Below are 12132 nucleotides of genomic sequence, written 5' to 3'. Positions count from 1 at the left end.
CTTTCTAAACCACAAGCTCCAACTGACTTAACAACCACTTGGTATAAGGCTCCAGGGTCAGCTCACAGGGTTATGATAAACCCAAAAGGGAAGCTGAGAGCACAGGGGCTTTACTGGAAGGTAAACAGGAGGGACACTACATTTCCTGAGACTCTGGGGAAGATCCTGGACATCAGAGGGGATGAAGGGAAGGGAAAAAAGATTCTGAGTCCCCAAATTACTCACATCTTCACATTTTCCCCTTCCTGCCAAGATTACAGATGGTGCTTCATACACACAAACATTCACTGCCGGCACTGTTCTTCAGAAAGCTGGGGAGAATCAGCCCATTACTTTTGTTCCTTTGGGAAGATGACTACATGTTGTTCCTTTGCTTTCAAGCCTTGATTTTCTCCCCCTGCACACTGTCACACACAGACCTTAAGAGCACCACGAAATGTTGAGTTTATTTTAACATTACCTCTGGAGCTGACTGACTGCAAAGCTACAACTGATACAGGGAGCTCCTAAGTTTCTGAGGTGGGGTGGTATGCAATTTAAAAATGCATTTTTGAAACTTAGGTGCATATTAGGGTAACAATCAGGCACTATCGAACAGATCCTTTTCGTTGAGTTTTTTTTCAGTTTAAACTTCAAAAATATGAACTTTTCTTCCTTGTTTTGCTGAGCAGATAGAACCAAGATAACTTGTGAAATTCTAGTAAGATCAAGCAATTTCCATAAACTAAAGAACCACTGCTAGAGGACATTATGATGGTACTTCCTCGTCCAGACTAACTCTCCAAGCAGAGAAGAATGTTGTGATGACACAGTGGACTCCATGAAATAATTTGCTTCCAGGAGAAGTAGACACCTTGGGTGACTTTGTATTAAAAACTACAAATTAAACCAAAAACTCCCATCCTGCTTATCATAAACCGTTTGTATAAAATTAGTAGTTAACTTCTATTTTACTGGTTTTCTACTTTAAAGTCTTAAATAAAATACTGCTGTATTGTGTACTACCAAATATATAAAAGATGTAGTACAGACGACAGAGTTATCATTTTAACATCTACTTTTAAAGCCAATAAATGAGAACAATGAAGCTGTTTTAATGGATCCAAAAATGAGAAATTGGGTGCATATTGTACTTGCAATTCTCATATCTACCTCACCATATAATTTATTATCTGTATTTAGTTTTGGATACCTAATACAGAGAACACCAGAGATCAGCTGACAATCGGAAAAGCCTCTGAAACTACCAGTGATCTAATGTTCACATTTACTCATACAAACAATGTACAAGTAGTCTTAAAAATTCAAACATGAAAGTGTAAAATAAAAACTTAGCTCCCTTCCGTCTCTCCTCTCCTAATCTTAGTGTTTAATTTGATGTATTCCTTTTTAGATACTCATATGTCTATGTAAACAATTACTATTTACTTGTTTTCTATAAATCTGAATCATACAAATGGTTATATTTATTGTCTTCCAAATTATGAAAATGTCTTGGAGATCTTTTTGTGACTGCTGACCTATCCCAGTGGCTGGCAAACCATGGCCTGAGGGCTGAAGCCAGCCCACATCTATTTTGTAAATATGGATTTATTGGAACACAGTCATGTTCACTTTCATGCCTTGTCTGCAGCTGCTTTTGTGCTACAAGAGCTGAGTAGAGACCTAATAGCCTGCAAGGCCTAACAGATTTACTATCAGCTCCTTCATAGAAAAGTTTGCCGACCTTTCATCATCAATCCTATTCTTTTTACTACTGGCCTAATATACCATCTCATGAATATGTTAATTTTCCATTTCGGATATTTAGTTCCTTTAAAATTTCTACATCATGAATAATGGTGAAATGAGTAAATACCAAGGATTATACCTTGAGAACTCTTCTTTATAAGCCACTGTGTAATTGGCAACTTGAGAAAGATGCCTCTAATTATATATTCCAACCACTAAAAAGAAAGGATAATTATGTGAAGTGACAGAGGTGCTAAATACTGCTACAATGGCAATAAGATTACAATATATAAGTGTACCAAATTAACATGTTATATACCCTTAAATTTATACATTATATGTCAAATATGTACAATTTAAAAAAAAAAGGATAAGGGAAAGTTGCCTGACATATTACTGTTGCTCAATGAATATCTGCTGAAGAACCATTGTTGAATGAATCCCATGGTACTTTGCAGAATTCAGACAACTGATCATTGCTGAATAACTTCCCTTAAGAAACTCAAATGCAAAATTACAGATAGTTAAGTGCAAAAAAAAGAAAAAAATCCAGTGTGAAGCCATCATGATTTGCTAGAATATTTATCCAGTTCTTCCTTGACTGAAGCAGATGACAGACTAGAAGCCATTTTCTCCTTTACACACGTACACACACACACACAGACTGGAAGCCATTTTCTCCTTTACGTACGTACGTATACACACACACACACACACACACACAGAAAAAGACCAAAAAGACAAAACAAAAACAAAAACCTACTGATGATGCAGAATACTGAAATATTTGACAAATCTCCATCAAATTGTTCAAGAACTGCCTTCATTCCTAAAGTTTTATTCAGTAAGTTTTTGTTTGTTTTTCTGCTTTTTAGGGCCACACCTGCAGCATGTGGAGGTTCCCAGGCTAGGGGTCAAATCGGATATATAGCCTCTGGTCTATACCACAGTCACAACGATGCCAAATCCGAGCTGAGTCTGTGACCTACACCACAGTTCACGGCAATGCTGGATCCTTAACCCACTGAGCAAGGCCAGGGATCGAACCCACAACCTCATGGTTCCTAGTTGGGATTTGTTTCCGCTGCGCCACAACGGGAACTCCTTATTCAGTAATTTTTCAAATCTACCCTTCGGTTGCTATGTCTTATTCTTTTATTAGGGACTTTATTCATTTTAACCTTTTAATAACTCTCAACATCTTCTCTTGCCTGTGCGTTTGCTAATGCTTCTTCATAGCAGTTTACTTCCTTACATGGTATCTGGATTTTTTTTTTTTTTTTTAATTGTAAGCTCAACTTCAGCTTCATAAGCCTTTTACCCCCTCCCCGGGAACTTCCAGATTCCCTACACATGTCAAAGTGACCCTATGGTGCAGCAATTCTGAATTTGTTTCAGCTGGGATCCTTCTTGGTTTCATCATTCCTAGATTGGAATTTCATTAAACCTCTAGCCAAAGTTTCTTAACTCAGGGTTCCAGTAGGTATGGATGCTATAAATTTGGACACTGAATTCACTATGATGTAGAATTCTCACTCAGGGTCCTGGGGGGAGGACAAGTTTTCTTGCTGCTTCTGAAAGGCCAGTGGGTGGAGTTTTTCCAGACCCTTCAACACAACTGTTACAGTCTTTTAAAGCTCTTGGCTTTATCCCACGGTCTCAGTTCCAGCTCCCACTACGTGCCCTGAGACCACATATCCTGTCCCCAGGGAGGGGGCTGCTTTCTACTGCTCTTGGGTATTTTCCTTCCTGCATGGTCAGCTATGTATTCGTTTTTGTTGTTGTTGTTGTTTTTACAAAATATATATATCTAAAAATTGTTTTATAGCAGAAAGCAGGTATTGTGTGCTGTACTGATGAAGGTCCTCAAATATCAATTTCAAGCTGTCAGTCAAGAAATATGATCTCTCCCTGCTTTTCTCTGAGGCCAATGCTCCCCAAGTGGAGAAGAGGCACTTCGCAGGACAGATGCACAAAATTATCTCTGGAATACAGGAGGAGGTTTTTACAGCTCTCATGGATATTGACTTAAACAAGAAGTGGGGTTAGCATCTAGACTGATACACCGGTGGCTCACTCAGCTTGATGTTAGGCAGCCTCATGTCGTCTGTGATCCTAGAAGATTCTGCAGGGCAGAGGAGCCACTGGGAAGGTGGGCTACAGCTAGGTAACAGTGGTGCCCTTCCTTGTTTGTTTATTCTCAGCATGCTGTGATAAATGGAAACTTTCAGGCGCTCAATAAGGTAAGCTTTATAAATTACATTCAGTTTCAACTAAAATAAAATGAAAAAGAGACACAAATGCCTGCCAAGAAACTACTCATCTAAGATAACATTAAGACAATAAATAACAAGCAAACAAGAAAATGTCAAAATTAACTTCTCTTATTCCTAGAAGGAGCTCTTTATAGGTACAGTATAGGACACATATGTAATTTTCACATTAAATGTATATACCCTGGGTGAGTAGATTAAAAATGTTTTAATGAGAGATAAGCATACTGAAAGGTGCTTGGTGACTACTGTCCTAGGCAACCAGGTTGTTCCAGTACTGAGAAGCTGCATTAGTGGCTAAGAAATTAAACTGATAACACTTGAATCGTGTCACAAGAATGAGTCATTAGAACTGGGTTACAGAGTAAAATGCTGGGGCAGCACCAGACAGTGACAGTCTTTTGTTTCCTAGAGGTCACACAAAACTTATTACTATGCTGGAGTCATTCTCAATTCCATGGTAAGTCACACATGAAGGAGGATGTAAATGTGTGTGAAATCTGCTCAAGAGGATCAATAAAGAGAACCGAGCTCCTCGGAAGTTATCTTAAAAAAAAAACAAAAACAAAAACAACAACAACAAAGAAACTGGACAGTAAAACAAACAGGGCTGCAGACAACATTTGGGATAAAATATATCCATAAAAGGCATTTTAGAAGAGTGTGAGTGTAACATCAGTCTTTTTAAAAGTCCTAACAACTGTAGCATGGATAAGCTAGGCTGTGTGCTAGCTGTGTGTAATTCCACTACTTCTCTTCAACTCAAGAAAGTGAGTAGAAGTTATTATTGCAGTAACTCCGAGTCTGTGCAAATACTTAAACATTTTTCATATTTCAATAAGTTAACTGTCTTTAGTAAATAACTTGGGATACTTGACACATATGACTGAAAACAAGACAATGTTGTGACATCATGGTCTGGGAGAAATGCTTTTTGGAGTCTGAATTAGTCACTATTTTGTCTGAAATGGTTACAGGTATAACATGATGCCTTTCACCTCAGCCTTCTGGATGACTGGACCTGCACACTAGTCACTTCTGACAACAAGCAGCCTCCCTGATTTACCTCTAGGGCACTATGGATATTATTAATCCCTATCTCTGGGCAACCACAAAATTTTGAGATGCAGTGCCTTATAGCAAGGGTCTGCAAATGATGGCCTGTGCGCCAAATCTGGCCCATAGCCTATTTATGTGTGGCAGTGAACTACAAATAGTTTTTATATTTTTAAATGGTTAAAAAAAGTAGAAAAGATTAACATTCCATGAAGTGAAAATTACATGAAATTCAAATTTCATTGCCCATAAATGCCCATTTATTTAGCACCCGTAAATGAAGTTTTATTGGAACACAGCCATGCTCACTGGTTTACATATTATCTATGGCTGCTTCTGCACTCCAGAGCAAGAGTTGAGTAGTCGTGGCAGAGACTGTAGCCCACAAAGTCTAAGATATCTGCTACCTGCTTCTCAACAGAAAGTTAGTTGACCTCTGCCTTAGAGCATCTTATCAAAACCAGAAGCCACATTCAGTTGACAGAGTTGGCTTTAAGGAGGTCAATAACGGGACACCTCTGCACATGAAGGTGCTCTCCCCTCCCTTGGCAGTTACCACGATGTGATGTTGGTCAATGGCTGAGGCTCACACCAAAGTACCAAAGAAAAAAATGAGCATATATGACATGACGAGAGCCTGCTGGGTAGCTGGGGGGTTTGAGACTATTTCAACCCTGACATGGACTTGTGTGAATAAGACAGTGGCTTAGGGACAACAGGACAGAATACCTGAAACTGGGGCTGTCTGAAAAAATTATAGGCTATAGGTTATATATCTAGAATTAATTTCATCCAATGATGTTTAAAAAACGATATAAGGAGGGCTACTTCTCCACATAAACAAGGAACAGATAAGGGATAGGAGGCAAGAAATTAGAAATAAGCTTTTCTGAGCCAAGGAGTTCCATCACACAGGAAGAAGCACATCTCTTACTTGCACAAGTGTAGGCATCTTTGTTGGTGAAAGGCTTCATGCACTGGCTACAGCTGATGGGACCCACAACAGTGATGGAACTGAAAGTATGTCCGTTGACGGTCTTCTTGTCCTTCTCCTTCTCTTTAGAATCCTTCTCCTTCTCCTTAATTTTATCTTTCTCCTTTTCCTTTTCCTGCCAAAGAAAAGAATCAACATTTAATTGAATACTAGAAGGCCTTCCCTTCTAGAAGGATACACACCTGGTATGTGGTCAGCAGTAGCTGGTTAATGTTTTGGATAAAAGTTAGGAGCACTGTCCTGGACAAAATTTTTTATTAAGTTGTGAGCATTAGAAAAAGTTTTAGGAGGACTGTGCAGGCTAAACAGTTCTTTTAGTGGCTTATTCACTGGTTATTTATGACAACAGATACAAGGACCAACACTGGAGAGCAAGAGGCTTCTGGTGCTGGAGAAGGAGGAGTCTGCAGTGGCCACCAAGTCTCCTCAGCGAGCCATAGCTCAGCCACTGGGGAAGCAGGCAACGAGTAGAAGAAGGATGGTAACAGTCTGGGACCAGCCCCAAGGGGAGGAAAGATGACTGTGCAGCAAGAAAAGGGATTGAAGTTCTCCTCTGACTGCCTCCCACCCATCACATACCCCTAAAGTTAGGGCACCTCTCTGAGATTTCCTCCCTTACTCTAGCCAGAAGTACTGAAATATCCTCCACATATACATGTTCTGTTTTTACTCACTAGAATTTCAAGGTTTTTTTTTTTTTTTGCCCAATTTTCAAACGTGAGGGAGGAGGGATTTAAACCATGCAAACTTTAAGAAATATTAATGCATGCTAGATCCTTGACAAAACACCTAAGCAGTCAGGGACATTTCCAGTGCACACTACTCTTGGGCGACTAGGGCTGTGGGGTAAAACTATATGCTCTCCATCAAAGATCCTTTGCAAGCATGGTTATGGAGACACTCAGCTGGTTAATCAACATCAAGTGAATCATTTCCTTCCAACGTAATCTGACCATGAACTACAATTCACAGAGGCAGGAAGAATGTATTCAGCAGTTGTCATGATCGCTAACTCTGGGGTACCATTTTCCAGGGCATAGAATACCTCTGTCATAATCTAAAAAAAACTCCTGAAAAATGGGTACCCTGAAGTTAGTGGTCATGACAACTACTACATGCCTTACATTTTGAATCGATGCCTTCCATGTACATTGTTTCCTCTGATTCAATAACTCTGAAGTGAGTAGGGCGGGCATTATGTGTCTCATTTTCTAACTGATAAGAAAAAGTATAAAGAACAGCTCTAAGTTTGAACAGTTACTATGTGCCAAACACTGCAGTGAGCCAATAACATGAATTTTCCTGTAACGACTCAATGAAGCACGTACCAGCTACTATCTCCACCTCGCATTTGAAGAGGCTGATGCTTAGAGACGTCTGATACCGCAGTGGAGGCTGCATAACAATAACTAACCTAGCTGCAATTAAGACCCAGATCTGCCAACTCTACAGCTGGGCTCTCGTTTCCTATGCTCTACTGTCAAGGGCTAGAGAGGTTTGTTGACTCACAGAAGGTCACACAGCAAACGATCTGCAGTTAAAATCAGAACCCAGGTCTTCTGACTTCCTATTCAGAACTCATGCACTATACTGAAATGGTGAATGTTTATTAAGTTTGATTTGTATAAAGCCCTTTGTGAACAGAATACACATAATAAAAATCCAAGAGCCAAATTGCTTTGCTTCACAATTATATAAAACAACAACAGAGGAAGGGAGAAAAACAAACTCCCTCAACTTTACAAAACAGGAAACTGCTCTGAGTAAAAATCAGTAACTGTTAAAGTATGTAAAACTTTAATAAAAATCAACCACGAAAATTGAGTTTTTTCATGTAACTTTTTTCTTTTAACTACCTTTTGATGAAGGCTTCTCCACACATGAAATGTTAAACTGAACAGCACCTGACATTTTGCTGAAGAAAGCTAAAAAGCATGTTTCAAGAAATAAGAAAATCTTCTACGGCAACTAACTTATTCTCTCAAGCCTTCCTTGCAATGCTCTTAAAATCTGAGTAAATTAATAATTTCCTAACTCTTTGAAACAATCCAAACTAGCTCTTCCAAGGGTCAAAACAAAACAATAAACTCTACCATCTCTTCCTGTGTTTATTAGAATTCAGTGCTTTAAAGAAGTCAGGCTCTTACCTCCCCATGTTTTGGTCCTATGATTCTCACTGTCACGAGGGGTGCTTCATGAAACCGACCCCATCTTACCGACATGGTTCCACCCCCATGCCAGGAAGTGTGCTCTCACGGAAGGAAGGGCTCATGCCAGCAGGGCAGAGCCCAGCAGCTTTGAGCTGCCATGAGAACAACCATTACAGAAACTGTAAGAGGAAGCCGTAGACTGGTTGAGAAAGGGAAGGAGGGAGGGCTGAGGTTGCTTATTTCCTTAAGACAAGCTTAACTATTTGAATGCTGCCGGTAAAGCCAACTACCCTGTTACAAAAGACACAGGACATGAGACAGAACAAATTCTCCAAACACACTGTGTGGAGAGTATTTACGTTGCAAGATGGGAACTCTGGCAAGATTGAGGCCAATTTTTTAACACCTGAAGTTAAGGAACACATCTATTTAAACAGACGTCCTCATTTTATAAAAAGCAGTTAGTTTCCTAAGAAAATTTTTAGTGAGGTGGCTTGTGGTAAAGTGGTGATTGGTTGTTTTCTGCAGCTGGACTTTTCCAGATTCAACACCTCCCAAAATGCTTTAAAACGGTGTGCTGGGGAAATAGAAACTCATATTTAAAGAGAAAGATGAAGGTAAAAACTACACTATGATACTATGAGGGGTAAATGATTTTTCATTTTTCTAAACCTACCATTTTAGACAAGTAATTACAATTGAAAAAAATCAGAGAACTCTCTGGAAAACTGTGAAACATGCTGTGATTAAAGCAACTGTCACACTGCAGATCTTTAATCAAAGACGGAATGAGAGAGATAATTATATTTAATGTTGATGCAGGCCTCTGCAAACACTACTCTACCCTAATCGGCACCTTTGAAACGCTGATGGATTTAGTTCTTTTTTAGACATACCACAGAAGCAGGAGTTGAAGCTCAATGTCTTGTTATGAAGTTACAGAGTATACTAGCAGCTGTGCAGGAATGTGATCCTTGCATCTGAAAATGCCTACTTCTCAAGTTAATTAAGAATTTGTCTAAAACATCTCTAACCATCTCCTAGTTGTCTGTAAAAAGGAAAGCTTGGAAGAAAGAAAATCAGTGTGACAGGATGATTTAAAGAGGGTCACCCTACACCTTTTATGAATGCAGACATTATGCATATTGCTGTTAAATACTCCACAGCAAGCAAATTTACTCAGCAGGAGACAGCACTACTTCTTGAAGATACCAAAAGACAAAAGCAGAAACTGCCAGTGTTCCTGTTATACTTCCTGTTTAAGGTTCTCCCTCTTTCAAAAAAGATTCAACATACTTACCTAATTTTTTTTTAATTTTTATTTTTTTGTCTTTTTGCCATTTCTTGGGCCGCTCCTGTGGCATATGGAGGTTCCCAGGCTAGGGGTCGAAATCGGAGCCATAGCCACTGGCCTACGCCAGAGCCACAGCAACTCGGGACCCAAGCCGCGTCTGCAACCTACACCACAGTTCATGGCAACGTCGATCTTTACCCCACTGAGCAAGGCCAGGGATCGAACCCTCAACCTCATGGTTCCTAGTCGGATTCATTAACCACTGCACCACGACGGGAACTCCGATACTTATCTTATTAACAACTCATGCCAGTTAATGATAATTCATAAAAGGACACATAAGAGCTCAGTCCTCAATTTCTCAAAAATTTCTTATACACTGGCTACAGGTATGAGACTATATATTATATAGCATATATTATGTTATATATAAAGTATATTATATATACTATAGAGTGTTTACACTAATTAACATTAAAAAAACTAGTTCTAGGAGTTCCTGTCGTGGCTCAGTGGTTAAGGAATCCGACTAGGAACCATGAGGTTGTGGGTTCAATCCCTGACCTTGCTCAGTGGGTTAAGGATCTGGTGTTGCCGTGAGCTGTGGTGTAGGTCACAGACGCAGCTCAGATCCCAAGTTGCTGTGGCTCTGGCGTAGGCTGGCAGCTACAGCTCCGATTAGTAGCCTGGGAACCTCCATAAGCCGCGGGAGCGGCCCCAGGAAAGGCAAAAAGACAAAAACAACAACAACAAAAAACTAGTTCTAACATCTATATCAGCATTTTCAATTTTTTAAGCATTATGGAAAAGTAATATTATCCAGCAGTTTTGGGTGGCAGAGCCCACGGTATCTGGGAAGTTCCAGGGCCAGGGACTGAACTAGAGCTGTAATAGTGGCAATGCCATGCAGTTAAGCTGTGGGCCACCAGGGAAGTCCACAACAGTTAGAAAAACATAAGAGCTAGCATCATCATACCAAGAAAATATTCAGTTATTTCTGGATTATCATTTAGAGAATAAAACACTTCTGAATGGTAAAGCTCTACTGCGGGTACAATGGCAAAGAAAGACAAGGCATTTAATATAACTTAACATAAAATGCATTATGTCACCATTTCCCATATTTCTTCTACCTTTTGGTACACTGACAAAAACTCTAAAACAATCTTTTAAAAAGTGAACTGGTAATAATTCTCTAAGGTGACTCTTACGCTCCTAATATATTTGGCTACTGGGGCACTCAACACCTGTGACTATGTGAAACAGATTGCAATCCAGGGTTATAGATTTGTAATTTTTTGAGTTTCCATTGCTAGAGATAGCATAAGCCCCCAGAGAGCAAATCTTGAGGCCAAGTCTGAAAGAGGAAGCAGTCTCATTGCAAAAGAGTGTTGTCACTTTGACAAAGGAGAACATGGGCTGGAAAGGTCAACTGATACAGTCCTGCCACTGATGATAAGGCTTTACCCGGACACAAGCTACCTTCTCCTACCCCTTCTCTTCAGCCCCCTACTAGTAAACCCAATCCTTCTAAGCTTATTAAAAAAGTTAATAGGGAAAAGATACTGCGTAATAACAGTTAAATCTTGCTCTGAGTGAACATGAAATGAGGAGTCCTACTTGCTAGAAGTCAGATCACAAACTACTATTTAGTCTGTGACCTGAAGCATATTTCTCTGTGCTTCAGTTTGTAAAATAAGGAGGCTGGGCTGAGACGTTTTTAAAAGTCAAGTTTTCAGTTTCTAAATTCTGTCTTTTGTTGTTTCGTTCACATCTGTCTGTAATACCTCATTAATGAGATCAGTGGTGTATTCACTGCTCTGCTCTTATGTCAATAGCACTGGGGAGATGGATGGAAAGGGGAATTCCCTCTTTAGACTTGTCTTCCAATTAAAAGTTTGAAGAAAAAGTTCCACAGTTTAAATACAAAATAAAAAACAAAAGAAACATTTGAAATCATCCCAACAATAAAAATTTTCAAGGTAAAAGACTGTGCTTTAGTTCTTTCGGGTGCTTGCTAGCACCTGGCAGAATGCTAACTATAGAAATCACTCAATAATATTTGGCCAATTTATCCTGATATTTCGAGATTTTCTTTTGTTGATAACAACCATGGCCAAGCCAGAAGTGATAAGTAAAATACATACAGTTCTATTTTAAGCCTTGCTGTCATGTAGAATACTGATAAGGATTCTGTCCTCTTTAATCTTAATATTTTTGAATTATAAAACAAGGGTAAGGAGTTCCCGTCATGGTTTGGCAGAAACGAATCTGACTAGTATCCATGAGGATGCAGGTTTGATCCCTGGTCTTGCCCAGTGGTTTAAGGATCTGGCGTTGCCACGAGCTGTGGTGTAGGTTGCAGATGCAGCTTGGATCCGGTGTTGCTGGGGCTGTGGCGTAGGCTGGCGGCTACAGCTCTGATTTGACCCCTAGCCTGGGAACCTACAAATGCCGTGGGTGTGGCCCTAAAAAGACAACCCCCTCCACCCAAAAAACCAAAAAACCAAGGATGAGCAGGAAGCTAATGCTTAAATAGGTGACTATTCTAGAAATAATTTGCTAGACTCTCTGGGTCTTCTTCAGTTTGCCCACTCTCTGTCCATTCTGCACGTGGGCTGAAGAAAAGAAGAG

General features: G+C 39.7%; 1 protein-coding gene across 13 annotated transcripts in view; it reads right to left on the bottom strand.

Moving 5' to 3' along the window:
* The window catches only part of AKAP13 (A-kinase anchoring protein 13), a 326734-nt gene that overhangs the window by 43326 nt on the left and 271276 nt on the right, over positions 1-12132 (bottom strand). For all 13 annotated transcript variants that reach the window (XM_047797871.1, XM_047797877.1, XM_047797876.1 and 10 more), the window contains one exon: positions 5995-6169. In XM_047797871.1, coding sequence (XP_047653827.1) covers positions 5995-6169 — 175 coding nt within the window. The remainder of the gene's footprint in view (positions 1-5994; positions 6170-12132) is intronic.

Source organism: Phacochoerus africanus, chromosome 9, assembly GCF_016906955.1.
Source record: "Phacochoerus africanus isolate WHEZ1 chromosome 9, ROS_Pafr_v1, whole genome shotgun sequence".
NCBI lineage: Eukaryota > Metazoa > Chordata > Mammalia > Artiodactyla > Suidae > Phacochoerus > Phacochoerus africanus.
The sequence above is the reverse complement of the archived record's forward strand: the minus strand, read 5'-3'. Positions and strand labels throughout refer to the sequence as shown.